This window comes from Terrapene carolina, unplaced genomic scaffold, assembly GCF_002925995.2.
Source record: "Terrapene carolina triunguis isolate 2854851 unplaced genomic scaffold, T_m_triunguis-2.0 Scaffold193, whole genome shotgun sequence".
NCBI lineage: Eukaryota > Metazoa > Chordata > Testudines > Emydidae > Terrapene > Terrapene triunguis.
The window spans coordinates 7477406-7493697 of record NW_020664544.1 but is presented as its reverse complement, the minus strand read 5'-3'; the positions used below and the strand labels follow the sequence as shown (position 1 = coordinate 7493697).

General features: G+C 58.2%; 2 protein-coding genes across 3 annotated transcripts in view; one reads left to right on the top strand and one right to left on the bottom strand.

The window, feature by feature from the left end:
• Positions 1-10508, bottom strand: part of CUNH17orf53 (chromosome unknown C17orf53 homolog) — a 47321-nt gene extending 36813 nt beyond the window's left edge. The window contains exons 1-2 of the mRNA XM_026654670.2: positions 10419-10508; positions 7828-8042 (exon numbers count right to left, since the gene is read on the bottom strand). Of these exons, the coding sequence (XP_026510455.2) occupies positions 7828-8042; positions 10419-10508 (305 nt within the window). The remainder of the gene's footprint in view (positions 1-7827; positions 8043-10418) is intronic.
• HDAC5 (histone deacetylase 5) overlaps positions 1318-16292 on the top strand; it is a 103358-nt gene continuing 88383 nt past the window's right edge. For both annotated transcript variants that reach the window (XM_026654850.2, XM_026654849.2), the window contains exon 1: positions 1318-1511. The gene's annotated coding sequence lies outside the window, so the exon portion shown is untranslated. The remainder of the gene's footprint in view (positions 1512-16292) is intronic.

The following is a 16292-nucleotide window of genomic DNA, read 5'->3' as shown; positions in this document are numbered from 1 at the left end:
CCCACCGCTCCTACGTGTGACCAGATTGTGCATGTGCCATCTCCACAGAGCAATTTAGCATGCTCCAGCCCAGGACTGCAGGGACCAAGCAGGACTTTCCCTTGCGATTGCTATGTCTGGCTGCCAGGGATTGCTGCAACACCAGGCGATGGCAGGGGGGCTCTGCTCTCAGTGCTCCCCCGGGCTGGAGCCCAGGCAGCCTGGAAGAGAAGGAGGGAGGTGAAGGCTGATTGGGATGCCTGAGGCTGAGGATGGGGAGGGGATGTGAAAAGGGATTGCAGGAGCCAGAGGTGGGGAGGAGTGGAGGGAAGGGGGAGGATATGGGTGCAGAGGAGGTGGACAGGAGCTGGGCAAGGGAGTAGATAGGAGAAGGGGGGGTGGGAGCAGGAGCCAAGGAGGAGGGACGAGTGGCAGAGGGGGATGGGACAGGCCAGAGGCACAGGGGCAGGTTGGTCTAAACCGCTAGAGCACACTCCGGCTCCCTAACCTGAAACTGAACCCAGGAGTCCTGAGTCTCCACATTTCTCTGCTGCCAGCCGGTAGCTGTGAACCCCACCGGCCCAAGGCGTCTCAAACTGGGCACCCAACATGAGTGGACGCTTTTGCCAAACGTCGGCCCGTCGTGGCTCTGTGCCTCAGTTTCCCATCATGTAAAATGGGGATCATGGGCCCTCTCACAGGGGTGTTGTGAAGCTAAATTCACAAGTGTCCGTGACACGCTCCGATCACTGCGGCGAGCAGAGGAACACTCCAGGAGAAATTGACGCGGCACTCAGCACGGGGTTTGGGCGGCGTGCGGTAGATCAGGCCCTGGGGCTGCATATTGACCGCGGAGGAAAAGCAATACGGAAGAACTGCATGCGCCAGGGACCGAAGGCCTGCATGAGCCTGTCATTAACGCCTGGGATCGGCAAGCAGGGGCACAAGGGGGCCCAATCCAGGTTGCCCCGGGGGGGGCCGGCATGCGCTAACTTTGGAGCGCTGGGCTTTGCAACCTCTGTTCACATCCTTCCCTGGCGGGGCGACCCTGCAGCCAGGCCTAACGCTGGGGCTTGCCCCCCCCCCCCCGCCCCCCCCCTGAAAACCCCCCCCCCCCCAACAATCTTCCTCTGGCCCTTTAAGACAGTGTCGGTGACGCGCCTTCCTTCTTTGAGGCCACGCCCCACGGGGACCAGGCAAAGGAGGGGGGAGGAGGAGAGTGGTGATGGTGGGGGGGGGAGGGAGGCTATTTTTAGCCCAGGGTTCCGTCACGTGACGGCGAGTGACGTCACCGAATGTTGTTGTTGGTGGTGGGGAGAGAGGGAGTGAGCAGAGCCAGCTGCAAAGATGGAGGAGAGGAGGAGCAGGAGCAGGAGCTGGTGGTGAAGGAGCAGGAGCGGGGGGGCAGCCAGGTCCCTGGCATAGGTGGGGCAGAGCCAGGGGGGCACCAAGCCAGGCTGGGCCCAGCTGCAGCCACCCCCCCCCCTGCACCCCACCCCGTGCAGCCGCAGCGTGAATCTCAGCAGCTGCAGGTAAGGGAGGGGCCCGTCCACCCAGGGACACCGTGCACCAGCCTCTCCCGGGCTCCTGCACCATGCCAGCGTCCAGGAGAAGGGGAGCCGGCCCGGCGGCTGCATGCAGTGCTCCTGACACCGGGGAGGGGTGCAGGGGGCAGCCCTCCTCCTCCCCCATCTCCCCCCCCACCCCAAGAACAGGCTTTCCACCTGCTGCAGGGAAAGAGGGGGAAGCCATACCTGTGACAGGTAACCTACCTGTGCATGCCCAGAGGAGCAGGGGAGGGGTGGGGGTGTCGAGCAGCTGTTGGTGGCTCAGGGCTTTGTTAGGGAATGTTGCAGGGAGAAGAAGCGATAGGAGATGGGGGGTGAATTGGGCTGGGCAGGGGGAGGTGGTGGAGGCAGGCACCGCCTGCCTGGTGCATTAGCAAGGTGTGTGCACCCTTGGGTTGGTGTTGCTAATGAACCCTGCTGCCAGAGGTGCCCTGTCCTTCCCTTGGACGGGTACAAGTCTTTGTGGGGGGTGTGTGTGTGTGGGGGGGATCCAGGCACCTAGGTGTGCAGAGGCTGCCAGGACAGGCAGTGGAACAAAAGGCAGAGACTGGATGGTTATGAAACGGCAGCGCAGAATGCCCAGGCTGCCTGCATGTATGGGGGGGGGGACCCAGCGCAGGGGGGTTGGCATCAGGAACGTAGCCTCCTGTTTAGACGGTGCCTTGCATCAGGACTGGCTGAGCTCCAGCTTGTGTTGTGTGTGTCTGGTAGGTCGCCGCGATCGGAGGATGTGCTTGGGGGTGTGAGACAGGGTGTGTGCGCCAATCACACCACACTCGTTGGAAGCAAATCGGGGCACATGGGCAGCAGTGCTTGGGGGTCAGGGTGGTTGGGTGGTTTTTCCCCTGGGGCCTTTAAAGGGGGGGTCGTTCTGGAGCTCCCCAAGAGAGTGCATGCTCCCCTTGGTCTGCATCCCCTTAACGGTGCCTGGCCTTTGCAGCTTCTGGAGGCTGGTTGTGGGGTGCAGCCCTGCTTCCACCCCCTGGATCCCTTTCTCTGGAAACCTGGGGCTTAAACTTTGTGCCGTGGAGACCAAGGGGAGGCAAAGCCAGTTCGGATGCATGAATGCCCCAAATCCCCATTATTTCGAATTGAGATCCCGTCTCTTGACTTCAGGCTTCGGCGCTTCGTTTCCCCATCGCTGGTTGGACCGTCAGGGCTGGGGTGGGAGAAGGAAAACGTGTGTATTATTGCCCGTGAGACAAAGGTTGGCTGATGCCTCGTACTGCACGCTAGCCGTGTGCTATAAATACTAAGCGGGGTGGGGGTGGGGGTGCATGCAGGGGGAATGAAAAGGCTCCCGAGCAGCAGCTGCTCTTAAATAATTTATCCTTCCTACTTGCATCCTTTGGAGGAGGACCGTCTGGAATATTGCAGCGCTCGTAGCCTCATTGCCGGGCGATGGGTTTTGTTTGCGTGGTCCCTGGACCGTTCTGCTGGTGGATGAGGCGCGAGAGCAAGCGCTGGTCTTTGGGGCTCGTTTTCCCTTTTGCTTTCGGAGCTAGACGGTTTGCTTGTTGAGGCCGGGGGGGACGGGGGACGCTGGGATGTGTGTGGGATTCTCTCCCCTCCCTGCTTTCCTTCTCCATCTGTCCCTTGTTATCCTTGCAGGTGACCTGCAAAATGGGGCCATGGCAGGAAAGCGGGAAAACGGGCTTGCTAATGGATTGTCTGTGTGTGCCGTTCGGATCGCCAGGCCCAGCACGCCCCGGTGCTGCGAATGGTGAGCCACATTCTGCTCTTGGCCACGCCGGTGTAAATCCGCAGTAACGCTGTTGACTTCAGCGGGGTTACTGTGGATGGATGCGGGTGTAGCTGAGAGCAGAACCTAGGCCGCGAGCCGGGCTGCCCAGTGCAATACGCAGTCTGGTGGTGACTGTGAAGGACCCCGGCAAGATCAGAGAGGTTAGAGCTGAGAGATTGGTCAGGTGCCATCCAGCCCGTGGGGGAATGGACGATGGGACTCCCCGCTCTTCCCTTGGAGAGGTCTTTCCATGCCCTCACGTAGCTTGCTGCTGGGAAATATTTCCTAGTATTCATCCTTGTTTTTTTTCCCCTCTCCGTTCCTGTCCTCCTTGCGTAATAAGTAATGCCTCCTCCCTGTGTGCTTACACCCTTTCGGATGTCTGCGGAGCGTTACTATTTCTGTCTGCCCGTTGTTTAACTCTTTAAACCTTTCCTCCCAAGTCAGAGCCCTTCGCTCTCGGGGCTCACGCTGTGCCTAGGCCGGGGTGTGATCTTCTAGATGCAGTCGCTCCTACCCAAGAGGAGGAGGGACAATGATTACAGAGGCCTCAACTGGGATCAGGGTCTCATTGTGTGCTGAGAGATGGCCCAACCTGGGGGGAGGGATAGCTCAGTGGTTTGAGCATTGGCCTGCTAAACCCAGGGTTGGGAGTTCAATCCTTGAGGGGGTCATTTGGGGATCTGGGTCAAAAATCTGTCTGGGGATTGGTCCTGCTTCGAGCGGCGGGTTGGACTCTATGATCTTCTGAGGTCCCTTCCAACCCTGATATTCTATGATTCTATGAACTTATCATGAGACAGTCCCTGCTCAAAGGAGCATATGGTTTGAATGGGGACAAGGGGTGTGGAACACTAAGAGGAACATAAGGTTCCAAAAACAGCATTGAGAAGGGAGTTTGGTCTAGTGGTTTGAGCAGGGGGGCCTGGCAAGTAGGACTCCTGGCTTCTAGCCCTAGCTCTGGGAGGAGAGAGGAATTGGGTGGGTTAGAACGAGGGTGAACAGGACTCTTGCTTTATATTTCTGTAATTCAGACAGAAATTAATTCAGGGAAGTCCTATGGCCTGTGTGATACAGAAGGTCAGAGCAGATGATCACAGTAATCCCTTCTGGCTTTATAGATAAAACATTTGCTAGTCCCAAGAGTTCAAAAATCACAAGATGGGCGTAATAAATCTCATGACTTTTTATTTTATTTTATTTTATTTATTTAATTTTTTTTTAATGTGAGGTTCTTCTGAGTTGACTTCTGGTGCAGCTTTGTGTTTTCAAGGTTTTCTTTGCAACCATGAGGAGCAGAGAATTATTGAGGTAGATGAAGGCTGTGAGATGCTCCTCCCGGAATCACACGACGGCTTTTAAGAAAAAAGCCGCAGGTCGCGAGACGTGCAGGAAAGTCACAAGCGTTGGCAGTGCTGTGGGCTCTTAACTACGAGCCTGGCCCAGAGCCCACTGATGTTAATGGAAAGGGTCCCGTTGATTTCAGTGGGCGTTCGATTCAGTTAAGGTGAGCAGATGTCCCAATTTATAGGGACAGCCCCGATATTCGGGGCTCTGTCTTATATAGGCTCCTATTATCCCCCCACTCCCTGTCCCGATTTTTCACACGTGCTCTCTGGTCACCCTAGATTCAGTCCCACTGACGGGACTTTCCAAAGCTCTCCGCCCCCATTGTTTAAATGGGAACATCTGGTTGCTGAGCATTCTGGCGGATCCATCCCCACAGTGTCTGCTTCGGAGGAAAATCCATGTCCGAGGCAGCTGCTTTACATTATTATCCGCAGGGGGGTTCCAGTTCCCTTTTTTTTAATGTTTACAGGCCACCTCTTCTTGGTACACCATCGTTACCCTTTGATGGGGCTCCCTAAAGACCTCCCTTTATCCCATCTCCGATCCAAGCTGCTGTGGGGCATGAGAGCCTCTCGCGAGCGATTCAGCAGGAGAAATTATTACTCGGTATGAGCCTTCTTGCTGTAGCACTTTGGAGCCGTGGTCATGGACCACGACCCGTCCTGCTTGGCGCTGGACAAAACACTGAATGAAGAGACAGCTCCAGTCCCAAGGCACTTACTAACCTTGGCCCAAATTCAGATCTTCCCTGGGTTGTCTCGAAATTTGACCAAAATCTGCAGCCTCAGATCTTAAATGTTGTAGCTAATTTTGGAATCCTGATTTTGGCAGCCAGATCCCTTTGGTGGCTTTGAAAATCGGAGCCTTATTTGTTGTCCTTTTAGTATTGCCACGCTTGAAAGTTAGGCTCCGGGCTGCAGGCAGGGCCTGTGCGCGGCTCGGTATTCAAAGCTTTGGCCCAGCGGATTTCTGATCCGATCAGAGGGGATTTGATTTCAGGAAGGGCCTTTCCTGATTAATTACGTAGCTAGCACTGCTCACTCAGAAAGGATCCACAGGCGTGTTCTGTGCTGCTGTATGTACAGAGACTCTAAATGCAGCTGATTCTGGGGTGGGGGAGGAAATAGCAGCTAGTGCGTGAAGGGTAAACTTTGTCTAAGCAGACTGGAGCAGGACCATAGGCCCATGAGCACTTGCTGTGCAGAGAGGACTTATTAAAAAGATCCACCCATGGAACTCAGTGGGTTTTACTCTCCTCTCTCTGGCTGCTTTTCTGACTTACAGGGGTCTAAACGAGAGAAGATTAAGGCCCACTTGATCTATGATTTGTAGCGTCTAGAAGTCCCTGCTGAGATCCGGGCTGCGTTGTATTCACACATCATAAGAGACAGGCGCTAACTGTCTAATACACAAGGCAAAGGAAGAATTATCTCCATTTTACTGTTGGGCCAGTGAGGCGCTAAGGGACTTGCCCGAGGTCACCCAGGGAGTGTGTGGCAGAGCAGATCTCCCACGTTGCAATGCAGAGCTTTAACCCCCAGACACTCCCTCTCCAGGAAGGATGCTCGTTGGAGACAGGCCTGTTCGGATTTGAAGCTGTGATTCCAGGGAGCATTTAATGAAATCCCAGTGCTGTGGTTGTGGAGGGGCGTTTTGCCACTGACTTCAACAGGGCCAACCCTGGGCTAATGGCTACGAAGCCATCTCGAAAACACAGCGATGCTCCATGGTTGTGTCGGTGACTCCTACCGAATGTGCGCCGTTGCCTAGAGAGAAGATGGGGCTGGTGGTTTTTGTTTTAAGCTGTCTGCCCTGGAAGCTCATCTGAGCATCCAGCCGGACTTTTTCCTTCTCACCCATCGTCCTCAGTCATCCGGATCCGGCCTGCAGGATCTTTCCCTCGGTGACACCTGTGTGGCCCTGCTGCCTCCAAGTGCAACCGGAACTGGAACTTGGTTAATGGATTCCGCTGCGGACGTGGGAGTCTGAGCTGAATTCAGCCCATTGTCTCATAGCTCTGCGGGGCGAGTGTGAATGAGAAGCGTTGGCTGCTACCCTCAATCGGTCTGACTGTGATATGAGCAGCTCTGTAGGGTAGGAGGGGGCTGGTTTCTTTACACCGTCGTTTCTGGGAGCAGAACCGCGCTTTAAGGGACTGCTAGACCCTTTTTACCGTGTGGGCTGGATTTCAGGATTGTGGCTCATACTGGCCAGTGTAGCAATGAGGTACAGGCTTGGACATCAAGGCCTTTTCTTGTGGGATGAGGTGGGGAAGATATTTGGCCAAGCCCCCGGAGTTATTCCCCTTGGGCCAGATCTCCAGCGCGGAATAGCTCCAGTCTGTTCTTTACCTGCCATGGGAGCCGGGCAGGGGGCTGCGTGATCTAGTGAGTAGAATTGGGGATCAGTGAATCTGTTACCAGCTCTGCCACTGAGCTGTCGGGTGACCTTGGGCAAGTCACTTCCCGGCTCTGTGCCTCTGTTTCCCCTCCCACCTGGTGTATTTAGACTGTAAGGCCTGGTCTACACTTTCCCAGCATAGCTGGGTTGGTTAGAGATGGGATTTTTACATAGCTGTGCTGATAGAAGCCCGACTGCGGACAGTTCTATCCATATAAAAGTCCTGGCAGCCCAGTGAAGCCGGCCAAGGGAAACTGGCTAGTGTTCCAGTCGGTTTTCCTTAGCAGCCTTCCAGTGGGAAGCTGGCTGGAGTTTGTCAGTTTCCTTCTGCAAGCTGTTTATGTAGCCCACCGGCAAGTCCTTTTGTGGTCCCTCCAGGTGCCTGGCCCATGGGGGATCGGAGTCTGTGACAGCCCCAGATCTAGGAGGATTGGTTCCTTAGCTGCAGCTGTAGCAGTTTGTGCTTTCAGCTCTGGAAGTCTCCAGTTAAATCCCCCACGTGCTGGCCAAGATCCCCACATCACATAGGGAGCTGGCAGTGGAAGGGTCTGTGCTATCCATTGCAATGCTAAACGGCAAAGAAGCTGGCTAGAAGGCCAAGTGGGTTTTCCTTCTGCAGGCCTCCTGGGTGAAAGGCCCTCCTGGCTCTTGTGGCTTCTGATAACCCCGGCACGTTAGTCAGGAGAGCAGTCAATCGGGGAGTGCTACAGCCAGGGTTGTACCAGCGAAACTGGGAGCAGAACGTGCCTCCGTTACTTGCAGCAGCAGGGCTCAGGTGCGACCCACCCGCGTGGGTCCAGAGTGGGGTTTGAACCCAGCAACTTCAGGGCTAAGATCACAAGCCTCTGCTGCACTGGCTGAAGGCAGAGCACCGTTAGCTTGCCGTTGCGGGAGACTTTTATCGTCTTTTGTGGACCGGTGTCGCAGAACGACTGGCCTTCGGGGAGGGTGCAGTTCATCTGTGACTGGTCAGCTGCTTGTTGGTTGCGGGGAGACGGTACCTGGGTCATACAAAGAGACAGACCCGGGGTGAGGGAGGGTCAGAACGGGGTAGGTGGAATCTGTCCGAGAACAGAGGAGAGAGAGAGAGCAGGAGCGGGAGAGAATTGCCTGCGGGAGACCTGGGACACCAGAAACTGGGAGCTGCTGGCGAGGCGCTGGGAGGACTGAGCTGGGGGAAGGCTCATGCAGAGGCCTGTAGGAAGGAGGGCTTTGCTTGGTGTGAGTGGGGCCCAGAAGCAAGGGGTCGGCCAGGGAGGGAGGTTCCCTTGAGCAGGGGTAGGACTGTCGGGTGAGGAGGCCTGGAATCTGCAGGCAGGAGACCTGAGCTGACCTCGGGGAGAGAAGCAGGCTTGGCGCTCCCAGGGGGATGGGGCCCTACGAACGGGACCTTGTGGTTAATGACTCTGGGGTGAGTGACCTGGGAACAACGACCTTTCAGTGGCGTTGAAGAGGTGCTGTGTGGTAACCTCGTCTTACGCTGGGGTATGGGGAGGAACCGTGTTTAGCAGGAGGGCTCCGGGGCCTGTGGCACCGTGTGTGAACAAAGGGGTTTGAACTCGCTGCTAACACATTCCTCTGCGTGGGTGGCCGAAGGGGAAACCGAGGCAGGTTTTGCGTGCGCTGCCGAGGTCAGCGCCCATGTTGGAGAGTTTCCTCCGTAACGACCAGGCACTAGCGGGGCAAAGCCCCACATTCTCCTAGCACAGCTGTTCTCCGCCGGGCCCATTCTGGGCACCTCTGGAAATCCCTTCGTCTGTGTAGGTTTTTGTCCTGTGCGGAGTAGCAGAACCCCCCTCTCATTTAGCAATATGAGAAAGGCCGGATGGCCGTGATCTTCTGACCGGCTTGTGAACCCTTGGCCATAGGGGCAGGATCTCTTTCCTGAGAGCTCCGTTGAAGCTGCCCCAAGCACGCCCTCCCACGCTGGGTTCTGCTCTCCGCCCCTCCCCTGCGGTCGAGCCCTATGGGTTGCCGGCTGTATTTGCTTTAGCACTCAACCGTGCTGCGAAAACCACTGAGTCAGGCGGCCCTGCTTGTCCCACGACACGGCTAGAGCGTGGTCTGGCCTGGCGGTGAGCACGGGACCGGGTTGCCTCCCCGAGCTGTGCCACGGTGTGAAAGCGTGTAGGCAGGCCCAAGCCATGCGTGTAGGCAGGCTGAGACATGTTGGAACGGCCTGTGGAGGTGGGGTGGGCGGGGGGGGAAAGGCGTGTCGGTCGGGGTGGTGCAGGTGGGACCAGAGATCCGGGAAATGGGGCGGCGGGGAAAGGAGCCGGCTGGGGAGGAGACCCAGACAGGCAGGTGAGGGGCAGGACGAGGCCAAGTCCCTGCCTGAGAACGCTCCTTTGAAACGCTGCTGCAGCCTGTTCTGTAGCTGTCCCGGGAGGAAGAAGGCGAGGTGCCAACACCCATCGGAGCTGTGAGCGCTCCGTGCCAGCCCCACCCTCCCTACCCCGGTGCCCTCTGAGCTGGGGAGTAGCGCTGGGGCAGAGCCCTGGACCCACCGCCCTGCTCCGGCCTTGGATCCGCGGGAAAGCTGGATGGCTCCAGCGATCCCGGTGTAACGAAAGCTGTGCGACCCCGGAGGGCTGGTCGGCGCTTAAAATGCCCCAGCGAGGATGCTCCTGTGCGGCGTTAATCCACCTCGGCGAGAGGCGGTAGCTGCGTCGACGGGAGAAGCCCTCCTTTGCCCTAGCGCCGTCTCCACCGAGGGTCCGGTCGGTGTTCCGGCGGCGTCAGGGGCGTGGCGTTTTCACCCCCCCGAGTGACGTATTTATACCGATATAGATCTGTCGTGTAGACCTGGTGGGTGCAGTTACACCGGTATAAAGGTGCTTACGTGAGTAGAGCTGTTCCTGTGTGGGAAGGGAAGCCAGCTATCCTGGTATAAGCCACCTTTATACTGGTATAACTGGGCCCACACTGGGGGCTATACTGGTGTAACTGTGTCACCCGACCTGAGCAGGCCTCCTTATTTTCCTGACTGCTCTGACACTAGAGGTGGGGAGTGGAGAGCTTGGCTCTCGTGTGCTTGCCGTGGGCTGTTTCCCGGCCAGCGGCAATGGAGGCAACCTCTCCACCCAGCTGCGCTTGGCCAGGCCTAGTGGTTAGCGAACATGAGCGGGAGGCAGAGCTGCCCCGCTCCTAATCCTGGCCGTGTCGCCCGTTCCCCTTGCACGGGTCACTTGGGGGCTGTTTAGTTTTGAAAGGGCAGATCCGGCCTGCCACGCTTTCCGTCCGTGCGTGACCACCGCCGTTGTGCACCGAGATCTGGGGCTTGTGTCCGTGCGCGGGGGCCAGCCGTGCCTCTGATGGGCCTTGTAGGCTTGGAGCTGCCTGACTTATTTCTAGTGAAATCAGGGCCTTCGTTTAACCTCGTTCTGCATCTCGGCTTCCCCCGTGCGTAAGATGAGGATGGCCGTCCTGCCTCTCTCCCGGGAGCAGGTGGGGCTTAACGAGCCCATGTTTGCACGGTGGTTCGAAGATGAGGCAGGCGGTGTGTCGTTGCCATCGGACGGAGACAGTGGTCATTGTTCGTGGTACTGTAGCACCTACAGGCTGCCTCCAGGATCGGGGCCTTCCTGTGCTGGACGCTGTTCCTACCCCAGTGAGAGGTAGTTTCTGTCACGAATGGCTTGCGAGACAAAAGGTGGGATGGGGGATACTGAGGCACGGCGGTGCCGTGACTTGTCCAAGGTCACCCAGGAGTAGAATCCAGGTTTCCTGAGTCACGGGCAAGTGCCCTACCCACTAGACTGCACTGCCGCTGTGCAGCACAGTCCAGCATGTATGTTCCTGGCTGCTCAGTGCCCGTAGGCTCATGGGTATCGGGCAGCCGCGGAGCCATTAGATCCAGCCCTGTGTCGCTGAAGTGTGGCCGTGCCTGGCTGCGCGTACTGATTAGTCACTTTCAGCTCACTTGCTCTCTCACCCCTTGGTGACAGTGCAGAGCCGGTGGCTTTATCTGTGTGTTCGCACCATCTCCCCATCCCCCTCCCCAGGATCACTAGGGTAGATTACAGCTATGGGACTGGAAAGGGGAGACCTGGGCCAACCCGCCTGTTGCTGAGTCATTACAGGAGCGAGCATGTGTCTGCAGAGAACACAAGGGATGGACAGTCACGCCCTGCCCTGAGGCGTGATCTCCTCTGCGTCCTCTGTCCTCCACCTCCGTCTGACTCGGGTCAGGGAGCGCTCAGGACCTGGGTCCCAGCGCGGGAGACCTAGTGTGACTTGGGTCCAAGCCCTGTCAGTCTGCAGTGCGGGCGGAGGTCGAGCCGCAGACCCGAGTCAGCAGGTCTGCGCGGTGCAGTGTGGACGCGTTAGCACCTGGATCAGGTAGCTGTAAAGCAAGTGCAGGCTTGGGAGCGCCGAGTCCAGGAGCCCGGGTCCCACAGACCAGAGTTTCCAATGCCATGTAGATGAAACCTTAGTGGGAAGGTGACTCCCCACCCCGTTTTCCCCGCTCTACCTGCTCTCCCCCCTGGTTAGCCAGGGGCCCTGTAAATGGTAAATTTCTGGCACTAGGAGCTATCAGAGCATCTCCCAAGGGCCTGGCTGTTGTCTCTGCCGCATGCTCCGAGCAGGCTGGGGTGGTACCAGATGAAGATGCTTTGCCCCCTCTAGCTTATGCAGCTTCCCTCCATGAACGGAGCCTGGCTGCTCCCTCTGAGGCCGGCTAACGTTAGCCCCGTTCCGCGTGTGGGGAAAACGAAGCCCAGAGAAGTGAAGCCGCTTGCCCCAAATCACAAAATGCGTTCACAGCAGGAGCAGGAAGAGATCCCAGGAGCCTGGGCTCTAATCCCTGAGCCTTCTGCCTTCCTAAATGCTTGTGCCCACGGGCCGGCAGCCGCTTCATGACACTGGCAGTTATTAGCGGGGGGGGGGGGGGGATCTGTTTTTTTTAATCTGGATCCGCTCTTGAGAGCGAGCAGCCGCTGACTGCCCAACTCCAGTGTGGGTGGGCGGGCACTGCCTGTCTAGAGAGCCGTTCCCCTTGTCCTCCTGTTAACAGCTGATACCGAGCCGCAGAAGGTGGAAGGGAGCAGCCTTGCTGAATTCCCCCTGTGATGAGCCTTAGCCTCTCTATGGCACCCGTCACCCCACAGAGCAGCGGTGCAATGCAGCCCCCTCTGGGCAGAGGGCAGCAGCCAATTCAGAGCATGCTACTCCGGCAGCGGGCAGGAAGAGAATTTGACCAAGGTTACTGGGGCAAACCCTGCCTCTCACAAATTCTGCCCGGGGGTATTTGAACCCCAGATGGAGCAGACCAGGACACTCAGTTCTCTGCACTGTTCGGGCTGTAGCCGCCTAAGACAGATGCTGCGAACTTTGGGACAGATTCTCAGGGGTGTAAATTGGCATCACAGCAGTGACTTCAACAGCGCCACAGCGATTCACGCTAGCCGAGGAGCTTTTTGCTTACACCTCTGTGCCCAGGCCGGCTGCTAGCGGTGTCTGGCACACGGCTGGCTGTGTCGAGTTTAAAGCACTTTCTATCTGAGCTGCAGCGTTTTCTAGGGCTTCATAGTAGCTTGGAAGATGCTTTAATCTGGAGAGCTTTCCTCAACTCTCCCTAAGTGAGAACCCTCCCCTGTGGCTTGCGGTTGGTCAGACGCCTTCTCTGCATCACGCTTGGGAAGTCTTGAAATAGGCTTTGGTTGTCAGACAGGTCTCTGCCGCTGATGTCCTCAAGCCTACAAGCCAGCCCTGCTAGTCCAGCTCCTTCCGCTCTTTGCAATCAATCTGTCCTGGTGAGAGACGCGTGCCGGGAGCGGTGCCCTCCACCGCCCTGCCCCACGAGCATTTGCACCAAATCCAAGTGGTCGTGATCTGCACTCACTCAGCGCTGGGGCATGTGGCTACCCAAACTGCAGGGCAAACTCTGGTGTCTCCTGTGCAGAGTTAGGGATTGTGGCAGTTGCACCCATCTACACCAGCTGGAGGATCTGGTCCGGTAGCGTTAATAACAGGTAACCATTTGCTCTCCTCTAGCGCTCGTCATCTGAGGATCTCAAAGCACTTCACAGACATACGGTAATTTGATTAAGCCTGACAACCCCGCTGCGGAGTAGATCAGGGATTATATACATCAGGGTGTTCTCTAGAGGGGAGAGCATGTAGCAACTGTAGGCATTGGGACTTCCAGCTCTGCCACTGATTTGCTGTATGACCTTGGGCCAGTCACTTTGCCTTTCTGTACAATGGGGAGAAATAAGCGTGTGCTTCAGAGGGGGGATGTAAGGTGATTTTGTGCATGAATGCCGGTGAAGTGCTTTGAGGGCCTCTGATAGAAAGTGCAAGGTAAGTGTTCCTTGTGGCTCACTTCACCCAACACTGACATGCGGCCACCTCTGGGGTGGAATTGCAGCAGTTGTTTAACAGCACACAGCAACAGTGTAGATCGGAGAGCAGAGAAGCCTGCTCTGTCCAATGGAAAGTGCAAGGAAAGAATTCAAGGTAAGCCAGAGGGGACCACCAAGCTCTAGTAAAAAATGCCTGAGGATCACAGGGAGTCAGGGCCACATCTGTCTAAACAGATGGCACCCCCAGATGACCAGGATAATCTTGAGGGGGATCAGTACTGGCTGATTCACTACCGAACTGCCCACCTGCACCTTGGAGGTCTCCCATCCAAGTTCTGACCAGGCCAAGCCCCCTTAGCTTGTGAGATCTGGCAGCATCCCAGCGTGAGGTGGATTGGCTGCTGGGACGGGATACTCGCCGTTCTTACTGGCAGGCAGGGCGGTGGTGGCGAGGCTGCGTTTCTTCAGATGGGCTTTCAGCACAAACCCCTAATGAAAAGAGCGGCCAGCCGCGTGGCCCCATCTGGCTGGCTGATTTGTAGGGTGGCGAGCCTGGGATGCAGGCGAGGACAGCATCGGGGTGGAGGGGTTCTTCGCTCCTCCAAAGGATCCAAACGCCTTCCCACCGCCGTCTCCCTAGTACAGTCACCTAGCAAAGGAGGAAGAGGTTGAGACTCCCTGGCCCATGGAAACCAGCATGACAGCCCTGCCTGGGTGAGAGGCAGGTATAATCCTGTGCAAATTCCCCATCCCCTAGCCCCAGGCCTTGCCCACCTGCAGCCCCTCCCTCCTCATCCAACCCTGGGCACCTACCCACAGTCTTCACGACGCCCCACTATCCTGACCCACAGCACCCACTGCTATTCCAATGCCAGCTCCCCCCCCGTCTCTCCCTCTGCCCCTCAGCCCCGGCCCCCTCCGGAGCAGCCCCCGGTGCTGATTTTAGGGGTGGGTTTGTGCGGTGATCTCCCTCACGTAGGCAGTGGCTCAAACCCGGTGAAAGCGAGCCCCAGTCTGTCTCTTTCCCTCCCCCGCTTGGCCCTCTGAGCAAGAGCCACTGTCTGGGTTTTCTGTCCCATCGTTTGAGGGGCTCGGAGGTGGAAGTGTGGCATTTTGGGGAGGGGGGTAGGATCCTTGCAATCCCCTAGGGCGTGGCTAGCGGGGCTGAACTTGCTGGGGATTTCCAGTGAGGCCTCCCAGCCCCCGTGAGCAGCTTCCTGGAGTTGTTGGCGTCTCTGATTCGGAGGGCGAGATCCGGGCGCCTGGCCTGAGCTGATCCTCCTCCTGCCCTGCTGCAGTGACCCGGCCTGTCCCCTTTCCTCCCGGGACTGCCTGTGCCGTGCCAGCAAACCCTGCCTCAAGCGCTGGGCCTGTGGCCCGTGCGGGGTTAAACCGCCGGCCAGCTCCCTTCCAAACACAGACGCACCTGGGTGCAAGGTGCCCGGCTGGGAGGAGACGCCAACGGGGCCACCTGTTGAACTGGCTCTGTGGGGCTGTGTGCGGGGATCCCGGATGGGGACAGCAGGGGGCTGTAGGTCAGGATTGAGATGCACTGGCCGAGGGGGTGTGTGTGCGGGGGGCAATCCCAAAACTGGAATAGCGGGGGGCGGGGATCCCAGGGCTGCTAGGGCAGGGGGTGCAGCAGGACCAGAAAGGCTGATCTGCAGAGCTGTGTGTTGGGGAGCCCATGACTGGAATAGCACAGGGGGATGGTTGGCAGAGCTGTCGGGCAGGGGGAGCTAAGGTGGGGTGGGGGGCTGGGATAGCCTGCGGTGCGGTGTGTCAGGATTGAGGTGCTCAGAACTGGGATAACAGGGATGCTACATGGGAGGCTGGATACCAAGGTCATGAAGGAGATGCCCTGACAAGCCCTTAAAATCCTGCCAGGACATCCTGGGAAAATGTCCGTCCTGCAGGCCCCTGGCTGGCTTGGGGGAGGTGGCTGGATCTCCTCCCCAGTCTCCCTGGCTCGCTGGTGTGGGGCTGGTGTGGTGGTCCAGGGGGGCGAGTCGCCCTGCCCCGGGGGCCTGGCTCTTGGCAGAGCTCGCTAGGGGAGGTGGAGAGGAGTCAGCGCTCTGGCCCAATACACGAGTCCCTGGGCCGGTGCTCAGCGGATGGGGAGGGCTCATGTGATTGCTCCTCCTGGCTTCCCAGCCCAGCTCCTCCACCCTGGGGAGAGAGAGAGAGAGAGAGAACGCTGCCTCTCCACTGGCCCGATCCCGCAGGGTGCAAAGCTCTGTTGGCTTCAGCGTGGGAACCCTGCCCGCCCAGGCCCTGGGTGATGTGCAGATTGGGACCTTCTCTTATTGCCCCTCCTCCTGGTTCCTACACCCCCCTGGGGGGGACTCCCCACCCCACCCCGTTGCCTTGCGCCGCGGCTCCCCTCTGACCCAGCTCTCCTTTGCTGCAGATGCCCATCGCAGTGCAGCAGGTCTTGCTGAGTGAGATTTCTAGGTCAGCCTTCGTCTGCTCCCCAGCTGCCTTGTCTCTGCTCTGCTGGCTGGGGGGCTCTCCCTGCCTTTGTGGGGCCAGCACCGCCTTTGCAGACGGCCTCTCCAGGCAGAGATGCTCCCTCTGCCCCGACGTGACCCCCTCCCCCGCCAAAGAGGTCGGGGGGCTGGACCCCTTTGGCAAGGGCAGAGTCACAGCTGGGAAGGTGCAGACGTGCGGGCTGTGGGGCACTGCCTTCAGGATGTGCCCTGCGGGTCCTGCTCCTTCATCCCCCCCCCTCCCGATCCCCACGCCTTTGCAGGCCGGCTCGGGGAGGGCACCGCTCCGTGCTGTCCTCTCTTCCAGCCACTAAACCCGGGGCGTGGGCTTCCCGCAGCAAGGCACTGATCTGGTGCTGTGGAGCCAGCGATGGGCTGGGGGGAGCGGGTGAGACTAACTCAAGCCCCCAGGGGACACGGGAATGGATATTTCCCTTCACCAATCCCCCCCCCC